General features: G+C 37.1%; 1 protein-coding gene across 4 annotated transcripts in view; it reads left to right on the top strand.

Moving 5' to 3' along the window:
* The first annotated feature begins 77 nt into the window (after positions 1-77).
* Positions 78-16,297, top strand: part of LOC125969012 (adhesion G-protein coupled receptor D2) — a 55,020-nt gene continuing 38,800 nt past the window's right edge. For all 4 annotated transcript variants that reach the window (XM_049720672.1, XM_049720682.1, XM_049720662.1 and 1 more), the window contains exons 1-19: positions 78-303; positions 396-432; positions 666-690; positions 1,560-1,784; positions 4,111-4,296; positions 5,003-5,082; positions 5,221-5,505; positions 5,653-5,764; positions 6,003-6,149; positions 6,227-6,329; positions 6,438-6,549; positions 7,241-7,296; positions 7,392-7,518; positions 7,748-7,851; positions 8,365-8,467; positions 9,259-9,412; positions 9,618-9,751; positions 10,084-10,199; positions 11,807-11,927. In XM_049720672.1, coding sequence (XP_049576629.1) covers positions 397-432; positions 666-690; positions 1,560-1,784; positions 4,111-4,296; positions 5,003-5,082; positions 5,221-5,505; positions 5,653-5,764; positions 6,003-6,149; positions 6,227-6,329; positions 6,438-6,549; positions 7,241-7,296; positions 7,392-7,518; positions 7,748-7,851; positions 8,365-8,467; positions 9,259-9,412; positions 9,618-9,751; positions 10,084-10,199; positions 11,807-11,927 — 2,226 coding nt within the window. In that variant the 5' untranslated portion in view covers positions 78-303; position 396. The remainder of the gene's footprint in view (positions 304-395; positions 433-665; positions 691-1,559; positions 1,785-4,110; positions 4,297-5,002; positions 5,083-5,220; positions 5,506-5,652; positions 5,765-6,002; positions 6,150-6,226; positions 6,330-6,437; positions 6,550-7,240; positions 7,297-7,391; positions 7,519-7,747; positions 7,852-8,364; positions 8,468-9,258; positions 9,413-9,617; positions 9,752-10,083; positions 10,200-11,806; positions 11,928-16,297) is intronic.

The following is a 16,297-nucleotide window of genomic DNA, read 5'->3' as shown; positions in this document are numbered from 1 at the left end:
GCCAAGAAGGAAGCAAATGATGAATGCTCCTTGAATGACGTAATTGAGCAAACTTCATGCCAGACGCTCCAGGACCTTAGAGGCTCGTTGAACCAAACTTCGGGGCGCTGTCCTATACGCGTTACACCCATTGCTCTTCACAAATTTCCTACCGCTTTCTCACTGCTAAAAAAGCTTCTTTCTCTTTACTCCAATGCGGCAGTGCTTGAGAAATACAAGTTCTTACATTGCATCAAGTAAATCTAACACCGAAGCAGAGATTTAAGATGAGACATGCTAAAAGTTTCCCGGACAATCATTAAGGTAAGACGCGGCTTTGTTCATACATAAATTCACGTTGTATGTCTAAAACAAAAGGGCAATTGTTACCCGCTGATTGACTATTTGATTTTCAGAATGCACTGGTTAATGTCTCCTCGTTCTAAACTGCTTGTAAGTATTTTTCCTTTTCTGCATATATTTGATAGTTATTGTGGTTAGATTGGTTAAATGGTTGAAGCTGCGATCCCCCTGGTTGCATCTTAAAATTTATAAATACAGTACATCTAGTTTCCTAGTATTAAAAAGTTCCTCTTCAGTCAATTTAAAGTGTGAAACTAAATACATTCAAACATATATCTGATGTATTTTAAGTCAATATTAAACTGAACTGCTATTTCTCTCAGGTGTGTTGTCATGTCTTTATATCAGGTAAGTGGCTTTTTATTTTTTTATTTTTTCCCATTCAGCGTTAGCACTGTAGAATTGCAAGACATAATTCTGGTTAAAAAATGTAATATTAAATAGAAATCTACTTTTTATTTTTACATTACTTCTAATATCAAACTAAGTTGCTTGGGATAAATACAAATTTATCTAGTTTTCCTACCGAACTCATGAAAACACAAATCCTTAATTTGATTTAACATTTAGAGAAAAATGTGTTTTGTAGTTTTTTATTGTTAGTAGTATTTTAAATATGCTTAGCCGCATTCCTGCATGTATTCGAAGTTCCCCTCGTTGAACAAACCTGATTCAAATGATCAGTTCACCCTCATGTTCTGCAGTATTCTGATAATAATCCTGAATAATTACGACTGGAGTTTGACACCCCTTTCAGTTAAAAATGTCAAGTAAATCTTATTTATTTGTATAGAAATCAAGATGTAAGTCGTCTCTTTACGTACTGTAGAAGTTAAATTCCATCAAGGGGAATAAAACATTTTATTTATTATTATTATTTTATTTTAAATATATCTCCTTGTGGGATTCCGTTGCCAGTCCTACTCTTTGGAAAGAGCGCCTGCTAAATGTTAGACTCGCTGCCCATCTGTCTTTTATTTTTTGGCTTTTGACTTGGTTTCAGTTTGAATGTTTTGGTTCCTTTTACTGTCTTTGTTATTTATTTATTATCTTAACCGTGTTTGTTCTATGACTTACTTTGCTCCATGTACAGCACTTTGTATGCAGCGGTTGTTGTTTTAAATTGCTCTACAAATCAGTTCAGCTGAAGCAATTGTAGACAATTATAACTTTTTTTTGTTGTTGTCAATAATAATGAAAGTTTTCTATTTTAACAGCTCTTTTACTGGAAAGCAGAGCCCTTATATATGAGGAGACATTGTATGAATACATACCCGATGATTTGCAATGGGGCAGTGCAGACGAACTGTGTTACCAGCGCTCTGGGGCCTTAGCGAGTGTCTCCAGTTCAGTTGAGAAACAAGAGATAAATAACTATTTGAAGTCCATAAACATTTCTGAAGCTGTGTGGATTGCCAAGAAATTCACTACTCATCTGCAAAGTAAGTTCACTACTTACATATTTATTCCTGAGCTGTCCTTTTGCATGACATCATGAGACATAAGTTTCGCTTTTCTTTGGCGTTTTGTACTATCTATTCCAAAGGGGAGCATTTGCAGAGAGAGGCTTAAAAATGTAAAGTTGTACGAAATCAGGAATATACGTTTGCAAGACTGAGTTTTAAAAAATGGTTTGGACATTAAAATATCTTATTTTTGCGCTTCAGTGTCAATGATATTTCATTCACAGTTTTATGATGATGACAGGTAGGCTCAGGAATGGATTATTGCTGTAACCATTTAAGGTAAGGGTTTCTAAATCGACCCAGGTTGGATTGTATTTGACTATAAAGGTTTCGTTGTACTGTATTCTAGCTACACATTAGTCTGCATTAGCTTTTACAATATTTCTTTTTTACATTAACAAGGGTTATGCAAGCCAGCTTGGTCTTATAGCGGTGTTTCTGTTTTGTGTATGGTCGAGGGAAAAAAAATCAGGTGAAACTTTGGCTCTGGGGCTCAGCGAGCACTCAAACCGGAAGATTGTGCATCCTCTTCACAAGTTTTCAGACCCTAACTGCTTTGCAATTTCCAGCGCTGTTTCTTATTCCACCCAGTCATATATTAATGATTTCCAGCTTTGTGCAAACCTTATCCAAGGAAAGCCTGCACAGCTGGCTCTGCTAGTACATGGTATTCATGGTGCTTACCAAGAAGTCTTCATCCCCGACGGATCCTGGCACTGAATTTGCGTTTCTTGGAAACAGAACGGTGGACGCTAGACACTATTAGCCGATGGCCATACAATCTACATTGGGAATGTCTTGAACACTTTTGACAGCATTGGGCCAGATGGCCTTTTTATTATCGGTCAGGAGCAGGACACCTTTGGGGGCTCATTTGAGGAGTATGAGTCATTCTCAGGAAGCATCACTGAGATTCACATATGGGATCAAGTACTGAAAAGAAGTGAAAGTTTTATGGAAAAGTTATGTCCACCCAACATATCTGGGCTGATTTTCAAGTGGAACTAGGCATCCATGGAAATAGAGTCCTCTCTTCCAAAGCTGTGGAGCAGGAGCCCATATAATAGGTAATTTGGCCAGCTTTCAGCATCATCATAATGGGGGAAAAAATGAAAGTCTACCACATTCATTTAAAGAAGATCTCATCAAGAACAGACACAAATCTACTGCATGCACATGGTTTGGCACGGTATCGTTGCTGCACTGGTATTCAGGGCGGGTATGGTTGCTGTGCAGAAAAACAATCACATAGAGGCTAGTCGAAAGTCATTCTGGGATGCACACGTTTGCACGTTTGCCAAAAATCTGAGAAGCATTAATGTGGGGAATCCACCCATTTGGAAATGTGTGTGTGTGTGTATTTGGGGAACCAAACAACTGAATCTCAATCAAAATATTGAAAAAGACTCGCCCCGCCCCACACACACACACTTTTACACAAAGTATCTGCCTCAAACAAATTCTCTTTAAAATGTATTCTTAGAATGTAGAAAATGACATGACTGACATTTGTTTGAAAACATAAACATAGGATCAAATCTTAAACTTTCAAAAGTAAATGAGCTTTTCTTATCTAATGAAGTCAGCAAAGTTACATCCAAAACTGTGCATAGTTGTTCCAAATGGGTAGCAAAACTCGTTTCATTGCCAGTACGGAACAAAAGAAAGCAATTGAAATTTAATGCAGTGATAGTAGTATTTACTTCAGATTGCACCGGAAAAATGAGAACTATAAAGTAAGTACTTTTTATTTGCAGCATCAACAACACAAAGAATTCAGTTTGAAAGAGAGTTCTTCCCCACTTTAGCCAACTTCAACATGTTAAAAAAATCACACATGCTCATTATTAATGTTTAATGGGGTTTGTGGTCTGACAGAATCCCTCTCAAGCCCGTTTCCCCTGCTCTACCCAATTTCAGCTCCTTACAGTTCTTGTAAATGTTTTGTGGCTCACGTCACTTGTAATCCACCCATAACAGCAAACTCTGTCCCATTCTGACTTCATAGTCCCCTATGAGCACAGAGTGTCCAAAATTCACTTCCCAGTACGTTGAACACATTTATACTCATTAAATAACTTGCTGCCCAGGAACAAACAGTTTTAGGGATTTGTGGATTTTTTTTTTTTCATTTTGCTTCTTTTGCTGCCGTAGGACTTGGGTAGGTGATTGAATAATGTAGGTTAGTAATGTGGAAACGTTCAAGAAGAAACGTTGGCCAAAATTAAACAGTGTTGTTGTTTATCATCATGGCTATATTAGGTTTTTTTTTTTTTTTAACCCTCTGCTTTTATTCATCTAGGTAACATATCTGTCTTTTTGGACTCTATCTTGGCTGGAGATTCCTCAGAGAATCGCACATTTTCCCTAGAGTTTGTCCAAACCCCCCAGCCTGACGGAGTCTGCGACATTTTTGATCCTGTTACAGGGAGTTTGGGCCACGACGACTGTGACACTTATCGAGGAACCGTCTGCCAGTACAAGAAAGGTGCCTTTGACAATGTGTATTGTGACAATGCTATGCCATTTTTATGTGTGTCAAAATAGCATTTTGTAACATATGTAAATAATTTAGTATCAGCCTGTGTTGAAAAGCCGATTTTCTATTTTCTGCTTGCCCTAGACTCTGTCTCTCCCCTTCTCAAACGAAAAAGCGTAAAAATAAATTTTTAACTTGAAGGGGCCTATTTTTGTCGACAGGTGCACCTCTAGTTTACTGTTTCAGAATTTGAGTTGCACCTCGCTGGGGACTGTTTTCTATTATACTCCCCCTTACAATTTGTTGACTGAAAATAGACTAGAATTTGGACAAGCTCGAAGCAGGTGTAAGTTGTGGCACAGGTTGTGTGATGCGATTTTGCTGGATTTGATTGAGGCGCAAGTTGGCAGAGCTTTAGGTCTAATGATGCCCTTTTAGACCTGCGCCTGTCTACCAAAATAACAAAAGAAAGTAAACTCCACCCATGTGCATAGTCAGACAGAGGTTTGGGCCAAATTTGTGTTTGGCACAAAAATAGTGGCCACAGTAGCTTACAGTAGCATAGCAAGTTTAATTTTTTTCTTCTATTCTCTGTTTACCTCCTGGGGAGGTGTGCAAAACACTTGGAAAACCACTGTTTAATATTATTAATATTTTGTGTGTAATATTTTTTTTTTATTAACTTGCTTTTATGAATGCAATTCCATTTTGTTAGTTATAGAAGTTCCGGATGATTCCCATTCCCCAAAGCTGCCATTCTTCAGCATATCGAACCAGTATCCTTTACCCGGTCCTGTAAGTTAAACTTTCTCAGTGTCCTTTTTTATGTTTGTAAATGTTACGTTTTAAGGCAAAAATTTATTATTGTAGGAATATAACACTACATAATAGCGTAAACTAATATTTATCTATCATCTCTTTTGGATGTTAAAGGAGCAGATTCCTTCCTGGGACAGAGAAATAAATTCACTGCATCAGCTGGCCCTGGCTGTCCTGCACAAAATTGAGGCTGGTGGTCCCAATGTCCTCACGTCCAATGATATCCACTATGTGTCTGAAAGGATGGAGATGGGCTTGTCTGCACTGGCTAGTAGCCATGCAACCGGCACTAATGCTGCAGAGGCCATGACGTCCATTGCTAAAGATTACGTAAAGATGTCGAGTCTGATTCTAGAGCCTCATGTGGCTCAACAATGGATTGGTTTAACCGATGGCGGGGTGAGGATTGACAAAAATATCCTTTTGATGAAGATACACCTTGAATTATTTTCTTTTCTCTTATGTCATTTTTAACAAGCCAAAATTCCTGGCATGATGCATAATTGAAATGTTTGTTTGTTTTTTTTATCTGATTTTCTTCAACAGATCAACATGGGACCTTTTACAATCGTCAATAGTATTGACAGTCTTTCTGAAACTCTGGCAGACATACTATCTGCTGAGGGAAAAAGCTTCTCACTTTCTACCAAGAACATAGGTAATGTCTAAAACATCTTAATATATACCATAACATATTGTGATATGCCTACATTTAATACTAGTAGTACCACATATGTTATTGGTTTTAGTAATTTCTCTGGAGGGTTACAAATATCAGAAAGCGTAATTTTTCACTGGTCTACTTAATAACATCCATCATTCCGTTTTTTGTTTTACATTAAATGTGCTTTTTGTGTTTTTCTTTGCGCCGTGGCTTCTGCTGTTTTTGTGAGTAGACGTACTCATAAGGAGCCACAAACTGACTGAAATAAGCTGCTGTCAATCATTTAAACCATTTGACATCAGCTCCAGCACAATGAGGGGAACTGCTCAGGATGAGCTGCTAATCCCAGACTCAGAGTTGCAGAGAATTCAGAAACTTGGTAACAAAAATAGACAAAATCTTGCTGCACTTTGCTCCACATTATTTTTACCGGCACAATTTCTTTTCTGATTTTAGGACATAAGGATGTGATGTTTATTCACACTCACTACAGCCATTTGAATGAGATTTTATCTGGTGCTGCAGAGCCTTTTCTGAGTCGGCATGATCAAGTGGAAAGGTTGGACATTTAATGATCTTATACTCTAAAAAGGCAATCGTGTTGGAGGAAATGTAAAGATTTTTCCCTCCTCTTTAACTAGCATTTACTGAGGATGTGTCTCTTTAGATTTGTCTCAGGTCACTTGGCTTCTGCTGTGATATCAGCCACCCTCCGCGATGCTTCAAAGGCCCAAACAATCCCTGTTGCTGTCAAGTACACGTTATCGTCATCACATGGGGTAAGCAAGCTTGAGTAATAATCCTTATATTGCGCTTCAGTGAAAATGTCTTGTTCAACATTGAAGATTGAACTTGCTCATCTCATAGGGCCAGGGATTAGATATGTTGCTTGTATATACGGCTGAATGAATTGCAACTAGAAATAGGAATGACTATTTATTTATTGATTCTAAGTATTTTTAAGAATTTGACTGGCTGTGTCGAAGTGATTGCTGTGTGATCTCGCAATTAAAGCAAAATGCAGTGCACTACTTGGCTGCAAAGTTTGCACATCTTGCAATCTTGGCTATGGGAAGTTGAGCTACACCCATGAAGACTTTTGCCAACCATTATGCTCAGTACAACATTGGTGTTGAAACAGTAGTGAAATTCTCCAATCTCAGTAAAATAATTTTAACAAAATAATAATAAATAATCAATCTTCACATTCACCATAGTTGATTAATTAAATGTACTCAAATGTCCATTCCTAATAACAACCGACTTGCATACTTCACCCTTTAAGTATCACAAAGGAGATACCATATCACTTTGAGTTCATACAATGCTTATGTTCTCACAGCCCATCCCTTATGAGCACTACACTAGAGTTGTCATAAAATTGCAATTAGTTCACATGCCATTGCATTGCAAGAAATTTCAATAAATGTTATCACCAAAATGTAGTGCTGAATTTGTTTCTGTTTCCAGATGGACTATGTGCAGAGATCTTCCCCAGTCTGTGCCTTCTGGAATTTCAGCCTGATGTAGGTTTCATCAGCAAAACAGTGAATACAATTGTGTCATTTTATCACGTAGTTAGTGATTGTGTTCTTGTGCATTTCTTTGTGGTGTGTCATAGGAATAATCATACCAGTGGTTGGTCCAGTGATGGCTGCAGTGTGATCTTTGCTGGCTCTGGCGTTACTTCCTGTCTATGCAACCATACCACAAACTTTGCAGTATTGATGAATTACTTGAATCCAAAGGTGAGTCATTTGGCATGTACAGTATTAAACACAAAATTATTTTTAAAATGTACTGGAGTCTGTTTTTATCCAACAGGTGACAATCACAGTGATCTTCTAGTTTTAAAACATGCTTATTTGTATTTGGCAGTTTTTTTTTTTATTGGAAGGCACAGGTTTAGTAAGCCCTAGCTAACAATATTCTCCACTCTTCTTTTTTTATGCACCCATTTTTCACCCATCGTCCCAGTGGACTCCTGAGGAAGAGCTTGTTTTGACCAAGCTGACCTTCATTGGCTCGGGAGCATCTTTGTGTGCTCTGGTGGTGACATTGATGCTGTTCACTGTGTTGGAGTGAGTATTTCCTAATGCTGTCTTGCTCATCCGCAAAATTACTTGACTCTCGGTTAATGAAAGCGGTATTCAACTGTTCTCTTAAATGGTTTTGATGTCCCACCAATACACCAAAAAGATCACTATATGGTCATCGTTGTAGTAGCAGGCATTGCTTTTCTTCTGTGGCCATTTAGAATATTGACTGGTGCTAATCTTCTAATTACAGTTGTGTGCACGTGAGTTCACTCCAAAGGTTTATGGTAGCATTTTGCGGCTGGTAATTAGCTGAAGGGTCACAGAGGGATCGCAATAGGCCATGAAGGAGCTGCTATCAAAATTTATTTACTGTAGTCTATTGAGTGTCAGCTTGCCTTGTACATGTGATATGCATAAAGGCATTAAACAATACGAGTGTATTATTTAGTTATCGATAATTTAATTCAATGATCTATTTAATATTTTTGTTTCTATTGACAGTCTTTTGTGAAAGCTTCACAAAATTCAAATCATTTTTCACTTGTTTTCCGCTAGCATACCTCGATCTGATAGGACATCCATCCATAAGAACTTGTTCATCGCGCTGATCTGTGCTCAAGTGATTCTGCTCTGCAGTGGCTCGGCCATTCACAACAAGGTGCAGTATAAACTCATTGAATTGGGTGACAAGACAGTAATTAGTGATGGTGATCAATTAGTGATAATGACCCCTTAAATAAAGTTTAAGTTTTACTCACAATATACTATACCGATTGTTCAATTTAAATGATTCTTATTCGGTATGATAATCATGATTGTAATTTGCTAAATGTGTTTTTAAACTGCTAACACATAATGTGATACAAAACTCTAATGTCCTATATTCACCCAATGGTCAATCATGGGTCAGTAGTTGATCATTTGACCCTAGGTCATGCCCGGGTCAGCTGTACCTCTTGGGGTTGCTTTTTGGACTATTCAATAAATGGTTTGATATGTACAAAATATCCCAAGCGGTCATTAAGTGTCTCTCCTGTCGATTTTAATGAGGCATTTTAGTCAGTTCATATTTAATTGATCTGAATTGTCTCGGGTGTATATTTACCATTTTGCCTGGCCAAGTAATCCAAGTGTATGTACTGTAGTGACATTTGGGGATTCTCCCAAAACTAAATAACTGAAATTTGCTGATTAAAAATAAATAAATAAATAAATAAATAAATAAATAAATAAATAAATAAATAAATAAATAAATAAATACTGTGCTATTATAACAGTAGGAAGAACTGTCCTGTGTGTGTATATGCATATAAATTCAGTAAATGTAGTGAAAGCAGTGTCTCTAAAGGTATATTTACTCAAGGTACATTTACTTTGGATCACTCAAGCGTATTACTGAGTATCTGAAACAGAAAGTATGATTTTGTATCTGCTTTGCTGTGCTCGTAGATTGCGTGTACACTTGTGGCAGCATTGCTCCACCTCTTCTTTATGGCTGCCTTCAGCTGGATGCTGGTTGAGGGTCTGCTGCTTTGGAGCAAGGTGGTTGCTGTCAACCTCAGTGAAGAAAGACACATGAAGTATTATTATCTCATCGGCTGGGGTACAGTGATTTTATCTTGGGATACTCTCAATTCTATTACATTATGAACGTCCAATCTGAAATAGCAAAATAGTATTTCCATTAAAATAGTCCTGTGACATCATTTATCTTGCATTTTGCCTACATTTTGTTCTATTCATTTATGTTACTCTTCACAATCCTTTGTCTCCACTGTTATTTTTTTAACTTCTCCTCCTTCTTTTAGGTCTGCCAGTGCTTATAGTCACCATCACATTGGCTTCGGCCTCAGGCAAATACTTGGCGGATGGCTATTGTTGGCTCAGTGTCCAGAACGGTGTCATATGGGGCTTTGCTGGGCCTGTCATCTTCATTATCATGGTCAGTAAATTACACCCGAGCCATACCTCGATTTACAGTATAATGTATTTTGTTCATTGCTGACATGACCGATGATGCCACGTGCAAGTAACATTCACCCATTGTATGCCTGCGAACTGCACTGCAACTAAGAGATCCAAGATTCAAAATAATTCCGTTATAAACTTCTTAATCCATCTTTTTCCGTTTTTTGTGTTTTGTTTGCTTCGTAGTCGGTACCGTATTTTTTTGTTTGTGTGTAAGTTTGTTGAAAAAAAAAATCAAATTGTCCCCCTGATTTTTTTTGTAATAATAAGTATTGTGAATGTTTTTTTATTTATATTTTATTACAGGTGAATGTCATGGTACTTACTAGGGTGGTGGTCATCACTATCTCCACAGCCAAGAGGCGCTCCATTATGTTGGCGATGGGTGCTAGTCCTCTGGAACAAACCTACGAGCAAGTTAGGTATTAGCCATGAGGGGGCGCTATTTGTCCTCTTTTTAAAGCTTATTCAACAAAGCGACAGGCCTTGGAACAGGCGGCTGTCTTTTGAAGGCACCAGAGAAAAGGATTTGTCATTTGTAAAATAGTGAGGCTCATTCATCAAGTAAGATAGAAATACATTTTGAATTGATTATATTAGTGTTGTCTATAAAATATTCATCAGTTTTCAGCCACTTCAAATGCTTTCAAGCCCTCTGTCCCTGAATGTTTTAGGGTCTTTTACTTTTGATCAGACACATGAATTAATTCAGACAAATTGTCTTTTTCTGTATTGACAATTAGATAACATATTATGCTAATATAATCGGGTATACAGTTTGACTTTTTAAATGATTTGGCTCTGTTATAAACTAATGTTTATAATGCAATTCTGCTTTTTTCCACCCATTTTGACTAGCAAATTAGGAATGGGATTTAGAAAAAAGGTCCACATATAGCTGAAGTTATGTATGATTTCTGCAATTTCAATGAGGAAACAAGCAGGAATATATTTGATTGTATGAGTTATATAAACTTCAGAAACATTTGTTAAAAACTAAAATAACCCTTAAAAAGACAATTGTCTAAATTATTATTTTTTTCAAACGTACTCTGTAAACTCAGTGAGCATTTTTTTTGCAACATCTTCCAAATTTCATCAATACATATTGATTATAACATGATAAAGAAAATATTAAGATGAGGAAGTGTTAAAAGTCTGCCTTTCTACAATATCTATAATTCTAAATTTACAGTAGTTGGTCATTTGAAGTCAGGCCAAAAATCAATTCCGACTCAAATGTCTAATCAAATAAACTAGCCAATCACGTTAACCATTGCAATATGAAAATAATTAGCTAGGGCTTTCCATTTTCATTGTAAATACGGGTGTAAAAAATGTTGGGCTGATTTGTCTTTTTTGTACTTTACGTTGCCATGCAGAAACAGCACAGCTGTGTTTCTGGTCAAACTAGTATGAACTAATCTGCGTGAATCTCTCCCACATGTGATCCAGTAGATTTCCGACCAGAAGTCTTGTAAATGATTCTATTGGTGAAAGTTATGTCAAAGTGTGTATTTTTTTTTCTCAACCTCAGCCCACCAGGCCTCACAGTAGGCACACTATACACATTTTCAAAGCTGTCCTTGAACCATTTGGCACCCCTGGGTGGCAGCCATCTTGGAAACTTAAACAAATTCCTCCAATGAATAAGCTAGGGCCTGCCGCCATCCCTGTCACAATTTGAACACACACATTCACAGCTGGTGTGGTTTGGCAGTCACCTGAGTGGGAAGCTAATTCCACTCTAAATAGAATTAAATGAGATTTAAGGTGGGAAGTTGTCACCCTGTGGGTCTTCCCAGCCACACAGCCACTGCTAGTCATTCAAGGTTAGACAACGACAAGGACAAATATCCTCCCAAAAACTGCTAAGTAGAAAAAGTTAGAAAAGCGCCAATGTCCATAAGGAATGATTTGAATATTAACCCAGGATGGTTTGCCATCATGTTTAGCCTCTTTATCATTTGTGTGTGTTAAAACCATGCATGGGTACTGTATGCTTAACATTATTGTCATATGGTCACAGGGCTGCTGTTAAAGCAGTTTTGGTTCTGCTGCCCATTCTTGGATTGACGTGGCTGTGTGGTGTCCTCGTGCCTTTCTCCATTGTCATGGCCTACATCTTCATCCTTCTCAATTCTCTACAGGTACACACCAAGTGACACAATAGCAAAGATGTTACAAGCATACAATAACCCACACATGAATCATAGTGAACATTATTATTATTATTATTATCATCTACAGTAAAGTAAAGTGAAAACCTAATGAAGATGAAACAAATATTTAAACGTACGTGGTGGTAGTTCTCACTCTAACCAAATTAGCATAACCTCAATGTCATCCTCCATTTCTTACATTCCATTAGAAAAATATAAGAATGAAAACACAACTGCAACCAGGAAAAAAAAACTCTAGCTACAAACTTAATCCAGTGGGTTTTTTTTCCTGTAATGAGAAGTTGAAAGGTTTTCCATCACACCTTCTGCTTTTTCTCTGAATGTACACAGTTTGTCAAGGCTTTTATTTGTCAGTAGCAAAGGCTAGTGCAGAAATGGGAGTAATAAAAAAATGACAGAGTTTTTTATTTTATTTTAACAGTTGAATTGCATTTATATTGTTTATTTGCATTATTCCCGTCATAGGCAATCTAAGGTCAACATGATTGTGATGATCAATTCAAATGCTTTTAGTGCTAAAATCTGAAGGGTAGATTTATCACATAATTTTAGAGAGGAGCTATATTACAGTCAAATTCTTTACCTTGGTGTTGCTGACATTGTTGAAAATTTGTGGTAAACTTTTATAGATAATTATTGCCTCGATTCTCAGATCCTTTTGCTCCCTTTTTTTTTTCCATGAAATTCTCAAAGGTTAGTAGTTGTTCACATCACCAGAATCCATCAGCTGTAGAATATTTAATTGAGCTGTATTTTAAGGAAAGAATCAATAATGGTTTTAACTGTTGTCTAATAATTAAGTGGGCTACTCGCAACAAATAGCTTCTTCCCTATAGCTAAGGATATTTTTCCATGAAGATAATTAATGCACATGGTTTTGCTGTGCTAATTAGCCTGAACATATTGATCCTTTCTCATTAGAGTAATTTCTGTGTTTTTGTTCTAAACCTTTATCAATGGGTCTTCCTTTATCTTACCACTGTCATCTGTCACAGTTATCATGCATATTTGGCATCTTTTGTTGTCAATGGCAGTAACTGACTTCATTAGAGAGTTCTGACCTGAATCCCATCAAACACCTTTGGGATGAAAATTGTGAGCCAGACGCTCAGGTCCAACATTTGTGACCTCTGACCTCACAAAGGTCGTTCTGGATGATTTGACATCATTCATTTCCAGAGACATACTGTGTCTGAAGTCAGAGTGTGAGGTGTTTCTTGTTGCAGTGATACAAGAGCTGGTCACTAAAAGTCCAAGTATAATGGAATATAATTAAAAGTATGTATCCCTTTCATTACATTTCTTGTGAATTTCGATATAAATGGTGACTTTTCTCTCACTGCTCAATTCTATGGACTCCATAACCATTCCTAATAGTGGTATTCTATACTGCTCATTCTCACTAGGGTCGTTGGTGTGCCGTAGCCTATGCCAGCGGATTTCAGGCAAAAGGCACATTACACCCAAGACTATGCAAAACATTGCTGAAAATTATTGGGAATTAGAAAAAAAAAAGGTTTCGTAGAATTGTTGTTGTTTGCCCGTCATTTTTACTGGCCCAAGCCAGAGCACCATAAAGCTAAAGTGTTAGGCTTTTACTGTTGAATCAATAAAACAGATAATGTTGACATTTCATTACGCGTGATCGTACACTTCTAGTCCTCCTTTTCCCTTGTGACCCTCTGTAATATGCCTCCACACTTCTTTTAGTTGAACTATTGCTCTTCACTGTAATCGAGCAACTTGAGTCAACATTCACAGTATATGTTATTATAGTTTTAAAACTCTGAAAAGGAAGACATATCCAAAAGACAGTTATTTTTACAGTGTTTTTGTAACTTGATCCATTTACAGCAGGCACCTACAGTATTTTGAACAATTGGAAATTCCTTTATTTTCCTCTTGGTGATTTTATTTTATTTTTCCCCACCGCTTCTATATATTTACTGTAAAGTAATCAAACCGAATTTTGAGTTACTCCTTTTTGGTGGTTATTATAAATATTTCTTTTTGACAATATAATTTCCCTCACGGGATGAATAAAGTTTTTATTGAAAAGGCACTCATTCATTCAAACAATCACGACACAGCATCTGCAAAGTTTCAGGAGCTATGCTATTCTCTTGAGTCTGTTTGAACTTCTATCTCGGAGTAAGTTTTATGTGCATCTTTACCATAAATACAGGCATGCCTCATCTACTTACTTATCAGGTGAAAGATAAATAGCACATGTGGTAAGGGGGCAAGAGAGTGTTTGTGGGGCCCATAAATCGCGCCACCCACTGTCATCCAATCTCTAGGCAATGTCATTCAAAACTTTTCGCACTATCCATTACCTAGGTATAATAGGCTCTTGGCCCTGCTCTGCCCATCCTATTATTAGGCCATAACATCAAACCATCAACAAGTTTGAGCAACGGGTGAGGTGAGTGCAACAAGAAGCTGAAGACAACAAAGTGGGCAGATGAAGGAAGTTGCGTTATAACAAAAATGTTACGCTGCCGAAATACTAGGTGTCAGCTGATGCCCAGCTAATTTAACTTGTCTTGTCCATTTTATTCTATTTTTTGTTAGATTTTGGTATTGTGATGTGATGTAAAAATGAAGCTTCTAATTGGCTTCATGAACCAGTTTTGACCGCTCTAGATGGTCCTGTTGGTTTGAATAGAAGATTTTAAGAAATGGCAACTCCGTGTATTTTTCTAGAGGAGTCAAAAAATACAACAACTGGTTCATGAAGCAAATTTGAAACTTCATTTTACAATCACTTTTGGACAATATTGCCCATACCTTTTCAAGTTCTAATTCCCCACATTTCTACTCGACAAACAAACTGTACATTTGAGTTGCTAGTATAACATTGAACTGTTTACTCAATTTGGGGGAATTGCCTATTTTTTTTATATAAATAAAATTTGACATTTGGTAGTTGTATAAGCAGTATAGAAAATGAACGATGTTCCATTCGTCCAGCAACCCACACAAGCAAGGCAAGAAAAAACTCGACTGTTTCGGACATGCTAGCCACATGCAATGTCCATTATGTTCTATATTTAAACAATAATGTAAGGATGATGAAAACTTTCAAGTTTAAGTAGTCATAGGTATAATCATGTAGATTTATTTATAAATCCATGTTTTAATTGGTGTCTTTGATAATTATGAGGTGCGGTTGAAAAACAAACAAACGCGCAACATGATTGTTTGCATTTCCATTGTGAGGGAAAATAACTTTCCCTTTGAAAAGTAGTCCTGTTTGTATTGCATCCTCAATTACCAGCCGCAGCATTAAAACAATATTCAAACAGGATACCAAGGTCAGACTGATTCTCACCAAGCCTCTCTGAGGTGCCACTTCTAATGAGGGCGTTGAACAGCCTTTTTAAGTTGTATATTTATAGTGTTTTGTCTCAACTTGTACTTATTTGTCTTTTTCCATGTTTGCCTGTTTTCTTGCATTTTACACTTTTATCTGTTCGAATTTAAATTGTGGCTGATTTCACATTGTGGTCACTTATTTTTACAGTCAAAATTAAGTCTTTCACGCAACACAATGCCTTCACTCCCCTCAATAAAAAAAGGACTAAAATGAATCAATTTCGACAGTATTATGAAATCCTTTATTCTTAACTTGTATCAAAGAGAAAAGTCAAGAAACGGCATAATATCAGATGTGAAAAATAAAGTGAATAACACACTTCCTGTTAAAAGAGGGAGAAAATTCCTAGCGTTGTAAGGCCTCTCTTTGTGTTAAACCTGCTGACATTTATTTGGCTTAGAATTACCTGCCTGCTCAATTTGGTAATAGCCTGTGTCATAAGAAAGCAAACCATCATTTTAGTGTGTGTCTCGCCTTACCTGTGTGTGGTTCTACACAGCTTTCTGGCTTTTTGAAGAACAATTTCAATTTGAAACAACTGTAGGGGGAGGAGGGGGGGGACTTATACCTTGTGAGGACGTTTTTGTTCAGTCCTCACAAACGGCAGTGTCAAAAAGTAGGAAGGTGAGGATTAGAAGTTTTAACCCCAGCAGATGTGCCCTTTCATCAGATTCAGAACTCTTGATCTCACTGCCCTACATCACCGTCACACACCCTGTCAGTTGACAACATTGTGGGGTGGCAATGGCCGTGCTATTTTTATTTTCGCCTCCTTTATTTTTGTTGCTCACAAAAATCTAGTTTTGGGGGTTTAAATTTATACATACAATACATGCATACAGTATTCATTCGGCGTTGGCTGGTTGTGATTAGGTTAGAAATTGTCCTGGTTTCTGTTACACTGCCACACTGCAGTAGATCTGTAGAATTTCTGCAGCTTTGATGCATACTTTGTGGA

Source organism: Syngnathus scovelli, chromosome 10 (assembly GCF_024217435.2).
Source record: "Syngnathus scovelli strain Florida chromosome 10, RoL_Ssco_1.2, whole genome shotgun sequence".
In the NCBI taxonomy this organism is placed as follows: domain Eukaryota; kingdom Metazoa; phylum Chordata; class Actinopteri; order Syngnathiformes; family Syngnathidae; genus Syngnathus; species Syngnathus scovelli.
The sequence above is the reverse complement of the archived record's forward strand: the minus strand, read 5'-3'. Positions and strand labels throughout refer to the sequence as shown.